The sequence below is a fragment of the Erpetoichthys calabaricus genome, chromosome 10 (assembly GCF_900747795.2).
Source record: "Erpetoichthys calabaricus chromosome 10, fErpCal1.3, whole genome shotgun sequence".
Classification (NCBI taxonomy): Eukaryota; Metazoa; Chordata; class Cladistia; order Polypteriformes; family Polypteridae; genus Erpetoichthys; species Erpetoichthys calabaricus.
The window spans coordinates 41995914-42016735 of NC_041403.2; the positions used below are offsets into that span (position 1 = coordinate 41995914).

The 20822-nt window shown below is 40.0% G+C and overlaps 1 protein-coding gene across 2 annotated transcripts in view; it reads right to left on the reverse strand.

Annotated features, from left to right (window-relative positions):
* Nucleotides 1-20822, reverse strand: part of abca4b (ATP-binding cassette, sub-family A (ABC1), member 4b) — a 325020-nt gene that overhangs the window by 41280 nt on the left and 262918 nt on the right. For both annotated transcript variants that reach the window (XM_051933275.1, XM_051933274.1), the window contains 6 exons: nucleotides 16223-16328; nucleotides 13938-14012; nucleotides 11297-11466; nucleotides 11017-11194; nucleotides 5827-5942; nucleotides 2348-2495 (listed from right to left, as the gene is read on the reverse strand). In XM_051933275.1, the coding sequence (XP_051789235.1) occupies nucleotides 2348-2495; nucleotides 5827-5942; nucleotides 11017-11194; nucleotides 11297-11466; nucleotides 13938-14012; nucleotides 16223-16328 (793 nt within the window). The remainder of the gene's footprint in view (nucleotides 1-2347; nucleotides 2496-5826; nucleotides 5943-11016; nucleotides 11195-11296; nucleotides 11467-13937; nucleotides 14013-16222; nucleotides 16329-20822) is intronic.

Consider the following 20822-nt stretch of genomic DNA (forward strand, 5'->3'; position numbering starts at 1 on the left):
CAGACTGTTTTGCTCAATTTGTGAGACATCTGTAGACTATGCCCTGTGTTAACACAGCACAGTGCAGAACTTCTAGTCAATGCCTTGAATACATCTCACATAGACCTTTGCAATGCTGTTTTGTCTGGCATTCCCAATAAACCTGTACATCAACTTCAGCTCATTCAGAACTCTGCAGCACAAATTATTACATGCTCTAAGTTTACTGAACATGTCACATCTCTACTTGCTCCACTTCATTGGCTTCCTGTGTCGCATCGGATACCCTTCATTTTGCACTTAATATATAAGCACTTCATAATCTTGGCCCAACCTATCTTACAGACTTTCTATTTCTATTTCGCCTCTGTCTTTATGATCTTCATTAGCAGGTTTACTTTCTGTACCTGACTGTAACCTTAGCACAATTGATGTTAGGGACTTGGACTGGTCTTTCACTGCATCTAAACTCTGGAACTCACTGCCTCGTCATATTTGTTCATTGGACTCTATTAAATAATTTAAATCTACCCTGTTGAGGTTGCAATCTTGTTCTTTCTTTCTTTCTTTCTTTCTTTCTTTCTTTCTTTCTTTCTTTCTTTCTTTCTTTCTTTCTTTCTTTCTTTCTTTCTTTCTTTCTTTCTTTCTTTCTTTCTTTCTTTCTTTCTTTCTTTCTTTCTTTCTTAATGGCACTGTTTTATATTACTGTTGATTCTAAGCTTTGTAAGGTTCCACCCCACCAATTACATAACAAGCAGACAGCCTAGAAGTCAGCACTTAGTGCTGTGACTGATGGTAATGGAACTTGTGCCACAAAAAATGCACAAAACTTGTGCATTCCTAATAGGAAATACTAAAATCAGACCCCGTCAATCCTGGTGATTTTTTCTTTTTAAGTTATTTTTGCACCTGTCAGTAAATGGGGCATCTGCATGGTGGTGCAATGGTCCCACTGCTAACTCACAAAAAGGAGACTGGGGTTTGCATTCCGGGTGCTCCCAATATGGAGTTTTCACATTGTCAATGTGGGTTTCCTCTGGATTCTCCAGTTTCCTCTAAAAACATGCAGGACTGGTCGAATGCCAGTGCTAAATTGGTGCTAGTGTGTACGTGTGATGAATTGACATCCTGTCTGGGTGTTGTTCTTGCCTTGTGACCAGTATTTGCTGGGATAGACTCTAGCTGCCCTGCCACCCTGCTCTAGATAGGTTAGTTAAGCAAATGAATAGACAAATGGATGAAATGGGGGTCTTGGATTTCAACCTGCCAACTTTTGGTCTCTGTTTCATTCCTACAGAAAATTTGCTTATGTGGGCTTGTGAAAGGGAAACTGTTTCAGTGTGCAGGGGCTTACCAAGTGAAAATTATTCAATGAAAGGAGAAAAAATTAACTTGGTAAACTGGTACATTTACTGGTACATTTTTTTTCCTCAAAATTTGTTGTTGAAAGTGGACTACATATTAAATGTGAGGGTGTCTTAAATTGGAAGAAATATGGGACTAAGCACAAAGCATGGAAGTCCATAGAGTAGGCTGGGAGCACCTGCTGATTACAGCATGTGGCGGCACCCAGCCCACCACCCAGACTGGGACCCGAGTGCAACCATACAACAGGTGACACCTCAGGACCACACTGAAAAAGTGTGAGGTTTTTTTTTACGGTGGCAGGAGTGAAATTCCTACTACCAACTCCCGAGTTTTCCCTGCAAGTTTGAGGACCTGCTTGCAGGGCTGGATGCAGACTAACGTCATATCCAGGATGGAGCAATTGCAGGCTAAGGGCCTTGCTGAAGGGCCCAACAGAATAGAGTTACTTCTGGTGTTTACAGGATTCGAACTGGCAACCTATTGATAGCCGGTGCAGATCCCTAGCCTCAGAGCCACCATAGCAAGTGAATAAAATGGCAAAGCATATTTCCATGCTGGAAAAGGAAGATAAGAGTGGCAACACTTAAATTACGCGGCTGAAAATAACAAAACCCCCAAATGAACTCGTTCAGTTGTTCATTTGCTCAATTGTTAATTAGAATGCGAGGAATATTCTGTGTCACTGCTGAATTAATAATATTATAATAAGGAATAATCTTTCTGATTTCTAAACCAGTTAAGTCATTTATAGGGATGTGGGGAACAGGAGTCTATCCAGGACAGCACTTCAGATAAAATGTCAGTTTAGATTTACCTATCGGCCTAATAGGCATGAGAGGAGGGAAAAAACTGAAATGAAAACAGAATAACTGGGCTGGGATTTTAAGGTCTTTACAGATATAAAACAATGTCTCTAACCATTGTGCCAATATGGTGCCTTTACCCTGTCTAAGGGTAAAGGCAGAAGCTTTTTTTCCCTAATATTCTTTTTATTACCCACCCTATTATGTTCGAAGAGTTCCAGGATAAAAGTAGCAGCACTGCTGTTAATGCCAATGAAAAGGTTTATGCAAGAAAGAGCCACATATGCAGTGCTGGGTACACTGAACAGGTAGGAAGCAGGATACATCAAAGGTGTGACAGACCATCTGAAAAACAGAAAATGAAACATGAACACAGCATTCACATATACGTTACATTTTCTAAGTCATATGTCCAAAGTAGGGTTGTCAACTGACTGTCAAGCAAGAATCTGTCTTAGATATGACATATGAAAATGTGCTCACATTGGACCTATACAGACAGAATATCCTAGAATTATGGGAAGGAAACCTTCAACGTGGCCATTCAGTTCAGCCCATGGAGGACTGCTGTGGCTGCAAATTTTCATTGTAGTTAGAGACTAATCCTACGTACGCTTTGGACTTTAAACCCTGAAGTTGTGGGCTCAATGCCTGCTGTTGACACTTTGTGACCATGAGCAAATCATCTCACCTACATGTGCTCCAATTGGAAAAAACAAAAGAAATGTAACCAGTTGTAGCTCAGAAGCTGTAAGTCACTTTAGACAAAGGTGTCAGCCAAATATGATAATATTAATGACCAGACTCCATTGCTAATATGTTTCTGTGAAGTTTGCATGTTTTCCTTGTGACTGTGTGAAATTGCCTAAAGGTTGCAATTTTACCATATTCTGTAAAAATATATGTTAGCTTAATTGGTGACTTTAAGATGGTTCTTTGTTAGTCCATAGCAGGCACAGACACCCAGGGTTCATTCCCACCAATGAAATTTAAACAGCCCTGAACTGGACTTAGCAGCTTTGACAATATTACATTAGTCTGACATCTTTTATTTGTATGCTTCTGTACTCAATTTTGAATTTAAAAGATAAAAATCAACTTGGCCTAGTTGATCCAGGTCTATTTTACTATCTAACAGCTAGTATTGGCTCTTTATTCTTTTTCTAAACTGTAGTTGATCTGTTGATCTGTACACGGCCTCTGTACGAGGCTCTTATTCTTCTGCTGAGCTCCTCATTCAAAATGATTTCAAAAGAGAGTGTTAACAGGCAGTCAGACAGGGAGAATGAAGATCTGTGAAGTAAAACTATTGAACACGCCTAATTTTTCTAAATATTGTTATGTTTGGGGCTAAATAAGGTTAATCGCAAGACAGATAAAAATCATCAGACTCCACCCACACTTTGTCCACACTACTATATTTTCATTTTTAAAAGGTGTTTTTTGAATCTCTGTCCACCCTAGCATTTTCAAATCGTTCATACAGGTATCTCCACCCACACAATAACAACGGAAAGCACATTTGACGGAAGCATTCATCTAAACTGGGTTTGCGTGCATTGGCAGAAGAATGCCAGAAGGGCTGGTAACATCACCAGCTATTGGATTTATCCCAAAATAGTAGCAAAAGGAAAAATTACATGCCTTTTTCACATGTATGCAGCATTTAAACTGTACAAAATGAATTTAGACACAAGCAGCTAAGCAACACAAATGCCATGGAAAGCTACTCCTTTGTTTCCACTATGTTGGAGTATGTTTTTCTTTTATGAAAGTTGATCAATCAGGGAATGAAATCCATCCATCCATCCATTTTCCAACCCACTGAATCCGAACACAGGGTCACAGGGGTCTGCTGGAGCCAATCCCAGCCAACACAGGGCACAAGGCAGGAACCAATCCCGGGCAGGGTGCCAACCCACCGCAGGACACACACAAACACACCCACACACCAAGCACACACTAGGGCCAATTTAGAATCGCCAATCCACCTAACCTGCATGTCTTTGGACTGTGGGAGGAAACCGGAGCGCCCACACGGCAACACCGAGCTGCCGTTATCAGAAGTACACAGCTCTGTCAAGCATTTTCAAAAGTCTTTATTTTTAGAGGTTAAAAATACCGGTGGATTGTGGACAAAAGGTGAAAATGGAGGCTAATGTCAGCGTTTTTAAATGAAGACATAGTAGTGTGGATGTAGCCTAAGAAATCTAATCAAATTACTTCTGTTTGACATAAAAGACAGCCCCTGATTAATAGACCAGCTACACTGAGAAACAGCGCCTACAAACATAAAGGGACTTCACACAAAGGGCAATCCGACCAAGATCTCAGCTGGAGCACTAATGTGGTAAAGGGGCAAAGGTATCTGCTGCACCATCATGCAGATGTATTAAAAATTAATTTTAGTTGTACGTAACAACTTTTGTAGTTTGCTTTATTATCATTTAAATGTACTTTACAAAAAGAATCTATATTCTTTTTGTAATCTATATATATCTATCTATATATATATTGTATATCAAAAGTCAGACGGTATATATACACATTTATACACATCTATAACACTGTAGTACACAATGTAGTTGACGATGTTTAGTGTTTCCTTTATTCATTTAACTCCATTATCTAACAAATCTTGTTTTTTAACCCATTATTAAAGTAATGAAATCATTTTATATCCAACCTGTTAATACAATCGGTGTTGGGGGAGCCAAGATTTAAATCCCGAACTCTGAACGATAAGCAGTGTTGCCATTTAACACAGTGCTTCTCAAGCACTCGGTCATTGAAATTGGGGACATTGGGATTGCAAGTTGCTATTGTTTATATGGGTAGTGGGGTCAAGGTGTTTCATGAAGAGGATCCCCCTCCCACTGTAACAATCAAGCTACATATATGGGAAAAAGTGGGTCATGACACCAGGAAGGCTGAGATACACTGCTGTATCAAATCTTACATTTTATGATATAATACTTTGCCGTTGATGAGTTTAATAACAAGAAAACAAGTTAAACAGCTATTCATGCACTATCAAAAAGCAAGTGTCAACTCTAAAGAGTCCAGGATGGCCGAGATCATTCATTGGTTATGAATTACTTATTCTAATACCTGCTTCAGGGCCACAGGGACCTTATTCAAGTAGCATGTGGTGCAAGGTAGGAAACCTTTAAAGTGAGTGCCAGTCTCTTTCAGGGTACACTCACTTACACTTGCCCATACTCTTACAGAAGAAAATTAAAATTGTCTCTACGATGGTGGGTGAAAACCCCACCCACACATGGAAACAACACACGAACCCCACACAGATAATGACCTAACTCTGACCTAACACTGCTAAACACTGTGGCACCCTTAATGGAAATAGTATCATCTTCAGAGACAGAAATGTCAATGTGGACAACCAACTGTCCTCTACCATGAATTATTAGAATATCACTTACATTCCCCTAGTAGACGCATACGGCATTGCTTATTTAACAAGAGAACAGAGCTTCAGATATGTAATTCATATATATTGCCTACCCACAATTTTGGTGACATTGCCAGCCAGTGCAAGGTCACCTGTTCTGCAGGCCTCACTAAGTGATATTTCATTGTAACAAGTTATAATAAAACATATATCCTGGGCTGACAGCTCATTATAATTTGTGTCGGGCATTGGTAGGTCACTTACCCATAGAGCAAAAGTAAAGCGATAAGTGCTGGAAGATTGGCAGGAGAAGTGTAGGCCTTCTTGTTAAAAGCAATGAAGATCCCAACCACCAGAGCAGTGCTTACTGAATAGTTTAGCTGGAAAAAGAAGACACAGTATCAGAAACAGTAATACATTAAAATAACTAATTATAATTCTGATTTATCAGTAATGTTTTATTCACTTGAAATTGAATCATTAAGTGTTTAAACACTACATATTTGCAATATTTCTATTTTGGCATTATTATACTAACGCTGCTATGGTAACAATGTGACTGGTCCTCTTGCCCTACTGTTCCAGGAGAGTAGAAGTCTGCATGTTCTCTCAATTTCTGTATGGGTTTTCCCCCAACACCTTAAGTGCTCTAAACAGTTCAGATGTGAGGAGTGTGTGTGTGCGCGCAAGTGTGATCACCTCATCCACTGTAGGTTATGGGGTTGTACTCAGTGCTACCAGGATAGGGTCTGGCACCTTGAGCTCACAAAGAAATTAGCAAGGATAGAAAATGAATGACTAACAGCAACATTCCACTACACTTTCATAATTATTATTTACATCTGTGTCATAATTTCTTATAATGTATGTTGGCATATGGTGGTTGAAAGTTTAGAGGATTATTTATCTGCTATGGGCAAGGTGGTGTGGTGTCTCATGTAGGATTTGTCTTAATTCTTTAACCTTGCCCAAAATATTCCTAGGCAGTTTGTCTTGATTAACTGCCACCATGGAGAGTCATACAGAACACCATGACTGAGGTGCACTGCAGCTCACCACCATAGCAGGTAACAGATGTGCAAATCTCCGAGGGCAGTGCTTGACCAGTGAAACATGCCTTCAGCGAGAGAGACACTGGCACACAGCCTCAGCAATATTGGAGATTACAAAACTTGATATTAATCCTAAAATAGGAACAGAAATAGAAATATATGTTTCAAAAAAACACTTTACAGTCTACATTATGTGCAAGAGTGGCGTTTGGGCGTGGCAAGTGGGGCGAACCCCCCCAGGCCCCGCACCTAAGGGGGCCCTGCTTTTGAGGTCTTTGATGACACCCTTTGCCCTCCAAGAGGAAAGCAAAGCAGGACTTGCGGAGAATGTGGGCTGTGATTCAAAATGTGTGTCAAGAAGCCGCGGGGTTCCATTAATTTAGGGCTGATACAAAGGCTTGATCTCTCTCCTATTTTCTATCTATGAAGGAGGACAAGGCCATCTCTCGCTGAAGCCAAATTTAGACAGGCCATGCTGCATCAAAGGCCATGCCAGGCTGAGCACAAGACCAAACAATAGGACAGTAAGTCACCTGCTCCTCTAATATCAATTTGTATTATTTTGTTAATACATTGTTTATAATTTTGGGCATACTGTCTATAATACATAAATGAATGTGTAACTTTTTTCCCCCCTGCCTGTTCTGACCCTCTGTCTTATTGCCTGGGGTCATTGATATAAAAGACAGTATAACATATGAAGGCTATAGCTGGGATTTAGCGACATTTTGTTAAGGTTTACATAATAAAGACTATACCCTAATACCCTACCATGACAAAAAACATATCCATGAACTGTAATCGAAAAAGAAAAGGTGTAAGTCAGGAGCCGAGAAGTTAATAAGGAAGATGAATAAATGAAAACAAAGATGTTTTTACTGGAATCCATCAAATTTGGGTAATTGCGGGTCCATTGCACCAATCTTTATTTCATCACATAGATGATGTAATGCATGTGACTTTTAGGACCTCTGTCCATGGCAGCCATCAATACAAAATAACTACCACAAGACAAAATGGCAGTGAATGGAAATAAACAAAACTAATATTGAATCATTTGAAAATGTAATTGATAAACCCACTGAAACAAATAAAAAAATCACAAGGAAAAAACATGAGACAAGGCTATCTGTATGTATATGTGGTTTTTTTACCCTTTTCAGTACTCTTGGGAGTCTTGTTTTAAATTAAAGCCCATATTCTGTCTCCTCAAGTGGATTCCTTATGGTATAATAATTGGTGTGTTAAACATCTGGCATGCTGGTGGCTACAGAATAACACTAAAATGGCATCCCTGGAGACAGGGGGGAAATAATGGATAAGACATCATATACCCACTCATTGTAACTCAAGTTGTATATTGCAGCACTAAGAAATAAATGTTAGTGAAAGCTTAATGAATATTTGGTAATTAAGCACATGAAAATGGAAGTAATGGGTCATCAAGTCAAGTCTACCTTCTCTGTAAAGAAGCTTTCTCCTGCCTGGTTAAACCTTACATTACTTGTAACACTGGGCTGTCAGACAAATGAGGAGAGCATGAAAATGTATTGTTAGATATTTCTAGTGTGTTGGTGTTCTGTTTCTCCCTTCGTATCCCTAACTTCTCTCCCTGCTTGACCACGCAGAAAAAACAAATTCACAACTCCATTTAATTGTCCAAGCGCTAGGAAATGCAGCTACTACAAGGTTTAAGGCCAGGCAGAAAAGAACACAAGGTAATATAGTCTGTTCTCTGTTATCTCTCCATTCAAGTCAAGTTGGGGAGCATGCACTGGTACAGTGCGTTGCAGCACCCACTACACAACGAAACAACTCGGGATCTCGGTTTTCAACCCCCCAGGCAGACACACGGTCCAGTCCCACCCTCTGGAAATGACCCTCTATCTGCCGGAGCCAGGTGTTATGTGGGCGACCCCTTGGTCTGGTCCAGCCACTTGGGTCCCCAACAATGAGGATCCTACGAGCTGGATCACCCTCGGGGAAATGCGCCATATGGCCGTAGTGCCGTAACTGACACTCCCTCACAATGCAGGTAATGTGCCTCATTCGGGACTCCATGAGCAACCGCTCATTCGACACAAAGTCAAACCAACAGTACCCAAGGATTTTCCGGAGAGACACAGTACAAAAGGAGTCCAGTCTTCGTCTCAGGTCACTGGATAGCGTCCATGTCTCGCAACCATATACTGTAGCAAGAGAGGAAGCACCAGGACTCTAAAGACTTGGACCTTCGTCTTTTGCATAGATATCGGGAGCGCCACACACCCCTTTCCAGCGACCTCATGACCCCCCATGCTCTCACAATCCATCTACTTACTTCATAGGAAGAGTCACCCAGGACATGAATGTCACTGCCCAGGTAAGTAAACCTCTCAACAAGGTCAACACTCTCTCCACAAACAGACACAGTGCTGATGGCTATGCCCAACAAGTCATTAAAGGCCTGGATCTTGGTTTTTATCCAGGACACTCACAATCCCAGACACTCAAACTCCTCGATCAGTCTCTTGAGCACTCCAATCAGAGCCTCCATTGACTCCACGAAGATCACAGCATTGTCAGCAAAGTCAAGATCCATGAACCTTTCTTCACCAACAGATGCCCCACAGCCGCTGGACTCCACAACCTTTCCCAACACCCAGTCCATACAAGCATTGAACAGAGTAGGAGCAAGAACACACCCCTGATGAACCCCAGCATCAACTGGGAAAAACAGAGGTCCTGCCTCCACTCTGCACAGCACTCACAGTACCAGTGTACAGGCCGGCCATGACATCCAGCAACCTCGAGGGGATCCTGCGAATCCTCAGGATGTCCCACAGGGCAGCTCGATCAACTTAGTCAAATGCTTTGCGAAAATCGACAAAGGCTGCAAAGAAACTCTGCCGATATTCGCGTTTGCACTACATAAGAACCCTCAGTGCCAGGATGAGGTCGATGATAGTCTTCTTAGGCGTAAAAACCCGACTGTTCTGGTCGCTGGTAGGTGAGCAAGTGATCATGAATCTTATTGAGGATGACCCTAGCAAGGACCTTACCCGGCACCAAGAGCAGTGTTATCCCCCTGTAGTTGCTGCAATCTAGGTGATCACCCTTCTCTTTCCAGATAGGGCCTACAAGTCTCGTTTTCCAGTCAGTTGTGATGGTGCCAGTCTCCCAGATGGAAGCAAAGATTGCTTGCAATGCCAGGAGGACAGCCTGGAGAAGTTCACCCCGGATGCCACAAATTCCTACAGCCTTTCGCCCCCTCAGCTGGTTCACCACCTGTGCAATTTCAATGAGATTGAGTGGTTCACAGCTAATGGGAGGATCAGACTCAAGAACTGTGAACCCAGAGATATCCAACGTCCTAGCCGGAGGATCAGCTTTGAACAACTGCTCAAAGTAGCCAGCCCAGTGGGTCACAACTGCAGTGTCATCCGTAAGGACCCTTACATCAGTTGCCCTCGCTCCATTCACCTATTTTAAAAACCATGTTTTCAACTCAGGGTAACAGGGTGCAGGGTCCTACCCTGGCAGCACTGTGTGTAAAGCAAAACAGGATGCTAGCTCATTGCAGATACACTTACTCATACCCACACTTCGTTATAGATGGATAATTTATAGTTGCCAGTCAGTCGAACATGCAAATCATTGTATTGTGAGAGTAAACGTGACTACCCAGAAGAGAAGATACAGACTCCACACAGAGCACAAGCTGGGATTCAAAATCCGTACTCTGGAGCTGTAAGGTACAAATAATTATGGCTACATAATTGTGTTGCCCATTTTGAAACCTGCCACCTACAATTCAGAATCACAGGGAGTTGGAGTGTATCTTAGTGACCTAAGATCCAAAATATTCTGGATCAATCTGGTCAATTGAAGAGCACATTTGCTCACATTGAGACAACTTAGAGTCACCAATCAACTTTATGTACATGTTTTTGAGAGGTTTTAAGAAACTAGAGTGATTGGAGAAAGCAAACATGCACACAGGGAGATCATGCAAACTCCACACAGACAGCAACCAAACTGGGACTTGCCGGGTGGCAAAACTAACCACAGCACAGCCATTATGTGTCTATCCTGTTCTGTCTTTTTCAAATAAAAATAACAAAGTGGAGGCATCTTGTATGCAATAAATATGGATTATAAATCTATTTACAGTGGTAAGAAATACAAGGGTTGTATCCATACTGAAACATGCACAGAATGATCTGGTGGGTTTAATATTGGACACAGTATGTTCAAAGTGTTTGCACAGCTCCGAGACAGGTACTACTACCACCGAGAGAGACATTGTGGAGGAAGTGGCCTTATTTTCTTGCAGCTTTTAAGATGTCATTTAGACTTCAATGCTTATCCAAGTTGTGAATTCTTATTTTTAAGGGAGTAACTTATCCAAGGAAGTGCTTACCATGTCCCAGAAGAAGTTTGCTATCCAGTAAACAGATGGACTCACACCACTGACAAACTGCAGATGTTTGGCTTTGGTGACCCGTTCTTGAATAAGGTAGAGGACAAAACTTGCAGGGATGAAGGACATGGCAAAGATTACACAGATCGCCACCACGGTATCAACAGAGGTAGTAAGCCTGTAGATCAATTTAAACTTTATTTGGCAAAAAACTGAGGAAATATATTAAATGTATCATCATTGTTGCACTTGCTGCAGATCTGTATCCCGCATTACTCACACTGTGACTTCAGAGAGCTGCTCCTTTGTCAGGTTCAATGGGTGGTTGATGACGGTGATTCCATAATCCTCTGGATTTTTACCAAAAGGTAAGTTTGCTCTGAGAATTGCGTTGTTTGCTACATTTACAAAAGACACCATGGAGTGCCATCCTTTGTTGTTGAACCAAACCTGGAAAACGAAATAGAGTGAACTTCACAAAGCAAAAAAGCATTAATAATAATCAATGTGTCTTGTTCATTTTACTTTGACTTGTACTCTTATTTTTCATTGTAAAGTGCCTTGAGAAAAATATAAAACAGAAAAAATATCTAAATTAAAGTTCAGTTTCTTGTGAAGCCATTCTAACAATTTTCTGCAGGGCATCATTTTTGTATTTGGCGTAGTACAGTGGTTAGTGTGTAGCATTAGTAGTAATAGTGGAAGTATTGTCATGTGGGCAGAGTACAATGAAACTGCGATCAGCATGCTACACATTGACACTCTCCAGCACCACGATAAGCAAGAATATATTAAAATACAGGACTTCATTTTATTTAATAGAAAACACATATCAACTTACGTGATGAACTCCTTAGCACTGTTTTCTGTGCTCCCATTCCCTAAAACCTACTGGGTGGCACATAAGCATGTGAACCTACAATCAGTATCTCAACGAGTAAATCTTATTTCATATTGAGCCATTAAGAGGCACTTTACACAGGAAAGAGGCCACCTTAAAGTAACAAAGTAGAGTCGGCTATAAACCAATATAACCAGTCTCGGGGCTAAAGAAGTAGGGTGCCAATTCTACCCATCACAGTAAAATAATTTATCACTTATTGAATCATCTTGTATTCTACATTATCTTGTTAATTTGAATTGTGTTTTTCTTTACCTTTAAAGTGCCTTGCAAGTGCTTTGTACAGGATGCTAATGGCCTGAGACGTATTGACATTGCAACATCTTCACTCCATTAGGCTAAATTACTATCCCAGCTCGGCAGATACCTGTGTGGAGTTTGTACATTCTCTCTCCACTTATTTCCACCTGTGTTTGCTTGTTTTTTTCCCTGCTGGTATTTTGGGGTCTCCTCCCACATGCCAAAGGTGTGTGCAGTGAGTTGACTTTAAATTGGCCCAGAAAGAATTACATTAGAGTGCTATGTGATGGTCATCAGTGAACTGGATTAAGAAGACTTAAAATAGACGGATGGATTATTGTGTATTGTATGATTAATTTGCTATAGTTACAATGTTAATGATCACATGAGTGATACATAATCTGCTCTTTTAAAATAGTATGTATGTATGTATTTCTTATTTTTGGATGTTTGCAGTCTTTTTTATTATCTTGTTGTGGTGCTCACATTTTCAAAACAAAATTCTGCTTTTAGGACAGAGTGGGAAGTCTTGGTCTCTTAGACACCTTTGTATCTTGATGCCCAGACAGTTTCCTGGATCATGGACTACCTGACTAACAGACAGCAGTTTGTGAGGATGAGGGACTGTGTGTCAAAAATGGTGGCGAGTAACACTGGAGCACCTCAGGGAGCTGTCCTGTCTCCCTTTCTGTTTATCTTCTACATAACAGACTTCCAGCACAGTCCCAGAGCTTGCCATCTACAGAAATTTTTAGATGAGTAGTCCATCATAGGCTACCTTAATAATGGAGAGTGATGGAGATTACAAGAAGGTTGTTTAGGACTTTGTCATGTGGTGCAGAGAGAACCACCTGCAACTCAAGCTCAGCAAGACAAAAGAGCTGGTGGGTGACTTCCACCGAGCCAAGGAGCCTTTGAGACCAATCACCAGCCAAATGGAAGATGTGCAAGTGGTGCAGAGCTACAAGTAGCTGGGGTTCACATAAGCAACAAACTGGACTGGTATGAAAATGCAGTGGCACTGCATAAGATGGGAAAGAGCAGACTGTACTTCCAAAAGAGGTATTTCGATGAATGCAGCAAGCTGCTAGAAATGTCCTACCAGTCCATAGTAGCCAGTATGTTGCTCTACACTGAAGCCTCTTGCAGAAAAAACTTGGGCTCAAAAGAAGCACAATGCCCAAACATCCTCCCTACCAATTTTCTTCATCATTTTATACAATTCTATTATATCACCTCTTAATTTACTTAAAGTGAAAAGATCTAACTCTGTCTTCAGTCTTTTGTCATAGCTCAAGCTCTGCATTGCCAACAACAACAACAACATTTATTTCTATAGCACATTTTCATACAAACAACGTAGCTCAAAGTGCTTCACATGATGAAGAAAGAGAAAAAAGACAAAATAAATAATTAAAATTAGGGAACGCTAATTAACATTGCCAGAATAACTCTAGTGGCTTTCTTTAGCACTCTAGTCCTACTTGTAACACAGTACTTAAGATGCAAAGGCACTATGTGGGGGAACACTTCACACATGAGTTGGTGTATTACTGACACTTCTGATTTCATCACAAGAAAAACTTACTACATCTCCATCTTTTCTTCAAGTCAATCCCATCTCAAGTGCTTATATTTCCTCATATTGAATATAACAACTGAAATTATAGGTTCATTTTAAGACATGTTTTGTTGATTTTTCTCCTTTAAATTTGTTGTAGATTTCCAACATTTTAGTCACAACTAAAGAACGTATCTACTTTTCCAAGGAAATGCTTACCTTAACATTGTATTCAGTTTCCATATCCTTAAGGAAATCTTGCAGCTCCATTAGAACTTTTTTGCTAATTCTTCCCTGTTGAGATATACAGAATACAGTATTGAAGACTGTTGTTGACTTGTAGACACGAACAACTCTTAGAGCAAAGATAGAGCAAAAGCCACTGCGACCTTGCAGGACTTGAGTTAGGGGCCACTCCATTTCATATAGTCATTGCTGAGATTATGTGATTCTCTAACCTGCCTCTCATTTTCTAGTTTGCACGGTGTAAGGCAGCGGCCCCTAACTCAAGTCCTGCAAGGTCGCAGTGGCTTTTGGTTTGCACTGTATCCAATTTTACAATTACAGACCCATTCCTGCTATTAATGGGCCACGTTAGTTTGTGTTAATTTGTGTGCTTATGTGGCTTTGCAGCACACTAACTCTGATACACCTGACATTTCTGATATTGTTTGTCTTGTCATCTGTATGTTTTGAACCTAGAGCAGCTCAGTATGTATTGTTATCTGCCAGCTAGTTAAGGAAAAAAAATAGTGATTTAGGATTTGCAATCTTAAAAGGTGAGTGAATTAAAATCAAAGGCAAAAAGAATGTTCCATTAACTGCAGTAATTACTACTACTATTACAACAACTGCTACTACTTATTATGAAAGTCACTGGAATGAATAACTGCAGCCATTTCAGCCCTCCAGGAACTGATACCTCACACTGTCATGTAGGCAGTATTCCATTTTACCTTTAAAGTAGGCAACTGCATCTGTGGAATTTGGTGCTACTCTCTAATGTACTTTTTTTAATCCTATGCATCTTTTCACAACACTGGCTTGCGTTACAGTTGCTCAATAATGGAATAATGCTTAGATAGATACTAAAGTAGAAAATATTTTGAACATCTTTATCGTTTTCAATTCTTATCCTCTATACGCAAGGGACAATGTGGGGGTTGGTGGCAGGATTGGCACTCAAGCCACTGAATAAACCTCACACTCTTCCAGTGTGGTGCTGAGGTGTCACCCGTGTTGCATGGGTACACTCAAGTCCCAATCCAGGTGATTCATCATGTGATGGGTGCAGAAACACACTGCAATCAGTGCATGCTCCCAACTACCTCTTCCTCCTATACGGCTATAAAAGAAGGACCTGAGTTCCACTCTTTGCTGAAAGTTAAAGGTACTATTCCATGATGAAAAACAGATCTCTGCAAAGTGGTCTAGGATAATCGTCTTATATAAAACGCTACCGTGGCTGTCCGTTTGTCTGTCCAGGATTTGAAATCACCTGTAGCTCGCAAACCGTTTGACTTATTGACCTGAAATCTGGAACACCTATACTACGTGACGTCTACAGCTTTCAGGGTGATGATTGACCTCCAAGGTTATTCCTCTTTTTATTTTTATTTTATTTTATTGTAGAATCAACTCTCAGCTGCGGCCATCAGGGTGGCTGTGTGGTGCATGCGTACAGGCGCCATTCTCATCCCTACCACCTTCACCATCACTTCCCCTACCTCTTCATATCTTAAATCATTCTTGAGGCAGATTGAAGACTTAAGTTCCAGCTTAAGTGAAACATTAGGGAAAACATACTAAGTAGTTGGAGCACAAATACTGACTTAATCATTTTTAATGTGAAAAGATGCCGATGAAAGAAGAGAAGAAGCGAGCCGTTAGGGTGGAGAAAAGAAGAGCTGCTCAGGAAGCAGCAAGTGCATCAGCCTCTGAGAGAATGAATGGTAAATGTACAGAGAAAGAGGATGAAAACTAGGAATGTTCAAGTCAAGTGTATTCACTGCACGTTGTCATGTAGTGTGCTGTTACTGCTTACAGATATAAAACACAAAATAACTGATCGCATAGATTGCATAAGAATTCACCCATGCAAGTCAGTATGTAGGTGTTTTAAATGAAAATACACTTCCTGCTTTACAAGAAATAAGAAAATATATTAATAATAGTATAAATATAAAGCGCACATAGTAAGCAAACATACATGTAAAACCTAGACTTTTTCACCTACATTTAAATATGATTGAATATATACATAGCCTTGATTTCCATATAATTTGACAGCCTTATTCAATATGCATCTGCTAAAATGAATTAAGGAAGTGAAGGTTAATTGTTAATAATTCCATAATGTAAAGAAAAAACCTTAATCTGTTAAAAGCTCAGTGGTCCAAACACTACATTTGTAAACTTCACGTTACATTTTACCATGGAATCCATTTTCACCTATTAGTTTATACTAAGTTAGATAAACAACAACAATGTCAATGTCTTCTTACCCCTGTCACATTAAGCATCCATCCAATTTGGCTAAAAGTTTCAGCTGCAGTTTGAGTGTTGACATCGAGTACTGGCAGCTGTCCCCCAAATGAAATTCCTCCATACCTATGAAAGAAGGTTTATTATTAGCAGCAGCTCATTTCACAGTGCTGACAATATGTGTTTGAGAGAAGCCTAACAACTGAAGGCATCTAGAATCCATAATGTATTAATATAATTCTTAAACTGGGGACAATTAACATCTGCTGGACGAAAAGCAAGTATAACCCGGGGTTTTGTGGTCTGACCTGGTGCTGGCTATGAAATGGAAACTGCTATATGTGATAAGCCCCCAGTACTCAAGCAGAATTATTTTCAGAACTGAACTCAGTATAAAAACGCAAAAGTTGTATGATTCATGGGATAGAAGTAGCAAAACCACTTTGGGTAGCATCAGTGTTCAATTCAGGTGTTTACTGAAGCATGCCCACAGGTAAAAAAGTATTGTGGTTGAAAATGTGTATGATGAAACATTTCTTATCACAGCACTCACTCTACTTTGTACCCTGTTTTAAAGTTCTATTCTTAATCTGTTTAGCTCTTTATTTTACTTTATCTTTCAGGTTGGCTGTGTACCATCATTTCTAAGTTTATATTATAGTTATCCTTCATTTGTGTATTTCATTTCAAGACTTCTATAGAACCTGTCAGGGTCTTCCTGAAGTCTAGCAGTGGTTCATTTTTTTTATCTGTTGTATGTATTTATTCCTAATATTTTCTTAGCCTTGCAAAGCACTTGCCAATGGTGCATGCAGTTAGTGCCAGCATACAATAAATATTGATTGATCAATAACCATAGAATTATCTTGGAGTGGCAACAAAAGTTGTCATCATAGACAGTGAAATGTCCCTGTGTCTGTACATAGGCTGAGAATTCCTGTCAAAAAGTGTCAAGAACCCATATTTGTATTTAGCTGAAACAAATTACAAAACTATGTTTTGACGTAAACAATGCTGGACTGCCATGTATGCTTATACTGTATATATGCATTGTTTTAGTTCCATTTATTATAATAAAAACTGCTTTCCTCTTCCTTGCTGTGCCAGTTGATTACACTGTGCCTGTGTGAGGATGCTTTTGCATAAAATTCATTAATAAAAACTGAAAATGAAACCATAACACTGTGGTAGTATTTCTTCAAAGGGGTAAAACTCCAGGTGGTATGACTGAGACTTTAAACGTTCATGGTGTGACACTCGGTCAGACTCTACTATAGTGCAGAACTGGTAAGTATAAGCATACACAGTATAGTTCACAATTACAGTTATCTATGTGAAACATCACAACGGCAGAATTTTAGACGGAAAAATATATGCTTAGAACCTCTCGTACACTATGACGGGGTGCCTACCTGGAAAATACCAGGTGGAAGAAAACAGAAAGGCAGATAACAGATAAAACCAACCACCAAAAGAACTAAAAGTCCAATTGGCATGAAACTGTGGTTAACTGCAGGACAGAGAGTAGTTCCATGGATAGAAACAAAACACGGGCACAGCTGCCAGAGTTCCTGACTCTCTAATAAGAGAGAAAAAGAATAAAAGCAAAGAGCCTAACAAGAGGCCACAAGACCTGGCCAAATGGTAACAAGAACAAGGTTCCTGTTTAGGAAAATCTACAGACATTTTGATCAAATTAAAGGTCTACTAGTAGGCCACTAGTCACTTTTTCACTCTGTTTGTGCAGTATGAATGCAAAGAAGAAGGACAAAATGTGTCTTTTTGTAATGGGCAGGTAATAACATTTTGCAGTCTCAATTGTTAAAAAAATATTTTAAAAGGAGCATCCCACATGAAAATATAACGATCTCATTAACTGACAGTGCATACCAATTTATAAATTTTATGTCCGTTTGAGGTTAAAAAGAAAAAAAAAAAAAAAGCAACATTTTATCCCTAGCGGGGAATCGAACTAAGGTCTGAGAGGCGGCAGAGCTGTTGTGTTCTAAGAGGCAAATCTTAACACGCTACGCCATGGAGGCTGTTGTAGTGTCCTTGAAGCTTTTGTGAAAGTGTTTATTTGATCTTTGGAACTCGGGCTTTACACATTCTATAGTTTATGCCTACTACATTTTGTAACATTTATTACTAAAATATGACAAAGTTTCTGTTTTAACAATGTGTTTACACAGATTACTTTAGAATAATGATCTCTTATTTCCACTGTAAAACTCCACTTCACTCCCACATAATCAATCAAGGCGTGAGCTGGGAAAACTTCGTTCACGTTCTAAGTCGGTGGGGGGATAGAATAGCCGGCTGCTGGCAGCTTGTCTTTTATCAGCACATTTAGAGGACAAAGGATGCTGGCGGAGAGGTATGAATGGATTTAAGAAGCGATTTAAGGTGGGCCGGATATACGAGTTTTTTCGTAGGCTCTGGTAATTCTAGTGTTAAAGACTTGGTATCGTAAAATTGTGCCAACTCTAAATGGCTAATAAACTGCCAGACTCTCTCAGTTACTTGTTTACCTGTCTAGTCCGTCTGTGTCCTGTCCTTATATGTCAACATATATATGTAGTTATCATATTACTATAATCCTTGTGTTTATAGATAAATTGTATTATTCTGTTTCTTAAAATGATTGTGATTCAGTTACCTTGATATAAGTCTAAAGACCGGAGAACCCCTCCTACAATGGAGAAAAGTAATTCTTCTTATATCAAAAAAGAGGAAAATGTTTTGACAATATTTACAATATGTAATGTAGCACCTGAATGCCATAATGAGTTACTTTCACAGTACAATCATTAGAGGACACTCTAAGCCGTTGTACCAGTTAAAATACAAATGTGTGCCTCCTGTATCTGAACAGCATATCACCCTGCGGAGCTAAATAACCACCTCAGTGGGCCAGGAGCCAATGAATGGTGACTTACAGGCAGCAAATCATTTAGTCACTGCAGCTATGTACTTCATTATAGAATAAATAACTGAAAGTCTAATAATAACTATATCATTCAATCTCATTAACTAAATTGATTCACTTTATCATAATAATAGAAAGGTCACAGTGCATTGTGTTACGTAGAAACATCCCTCTCCTATGCGCTGAAATTATCACACCAATAATCCCTTACCATCTCACATTTTTCAAAAGAAATGTTTTTTAGTTGTTTTCTCCAGCTCCCTTCAGTAACTTAATCTTATGCATTGCGTATATTTTCTTCTTTTACGTTATGTACATTTTCCTTTATTGTTATCTAAGCATATAACTCATGCTATCTTAGAATAACGAGATAGGTTACAACTCAGTGTGTAACAGATAGAACCTTGATAAGATAAATAGCTTTGCACATTCTTTTGTGATCAAAGCTTTCAGGAAGAGCGGTTCATCACCAAAGAAGCAAGCCAATTATCTATTTGTAGCATTACAAGGTCCAGGATCGCACATTGCTATTTGGTGTAAAGAATGGCTCATCCAGGAGACAAAAGAGATAACAGATAGAGAAAAGACCTCATTCCATCAGAAGGAGTCCATCCACCTGCATGTCGAATATGCCATCCGTGTATCAGCTTGACTGATAAATCTAAAAGCCTCCCAACAAGATAACGTCTCGTCTCACACAGATGATACATTTATCTTTATGGAAGATAAGCTCTCTGACTGCAAAGGAAGTTTGTATTTTTATTATGACTTTACATTCAGACTTTACTATTAGTCACTATTTTCTATAATGTATTTCTTTTACTATTATCTATTACTACTTTGCGGGCAGTGGTAGCACTGCTGCCTTGCAGTAAGGAGACCTGGGTTCACTTCTCGGGTCCTCCCTGCATGGAGTTTGCATGTCCTCCCCGTGTCCGCGTGGGTTTCCTCCCACAGTCCACAGACATGCAGATTAGGTGCATTGGCGATTCTAAATTGTGCTTAGTGTGTGGGTGTGTGTGTCCTGTGGTGGGCTGGCGCCCTGCCTGGGATTTGTTCCTGCCTTGTGCCCTGGGATTGGCTCCAGCAGACCCCTGTGTTAGGATATAGTGGGTTGGAAAATGACTGACTATTACTACTTTGCTTTTAAATTTCTATACTTTGTACATCTTGGGTGCTTGAGGTAATAAAATAGATAGAGGGAACCTAGTTTGGGGGACTTGCCACTTTCTTTCTCACAGGTTAGAAGGCTGATGAAGGACACTCTCAACAGAGGACACAATGGTGGGAGTAACATATCACTGACTGGTAAGTGGAATTGCCTCCATGTGTGTAGGTAATTCTCAGAGACCAGGGTGTCCCAGCTTTTAGTTCTAGGTTATATTTGTGGATAGCGTGAAGGGCTGACAGCCTGTTTGTGTCTAGGTTATTCTTGGAGACTAAGCCTTTAGGTCTAGGATATATCAGGAACCACCCGTATGTTGTTCACACTGAGTCTACTGAAATCCTATGTAGAGCACTGAGGAGTGGCAGGCTCTGCAGGCATCACTCATAATCAGTGCTTAAGTGGACAGGGTCTGTGTGTATTGAGCTAAGGGTGTGAAAGAAGGCCAACACATAATGAACCTGGTAATCTCCATTAACCCCACAATAATGCAATTTGTAATTTCTTAACTACCAATTTTTCCACC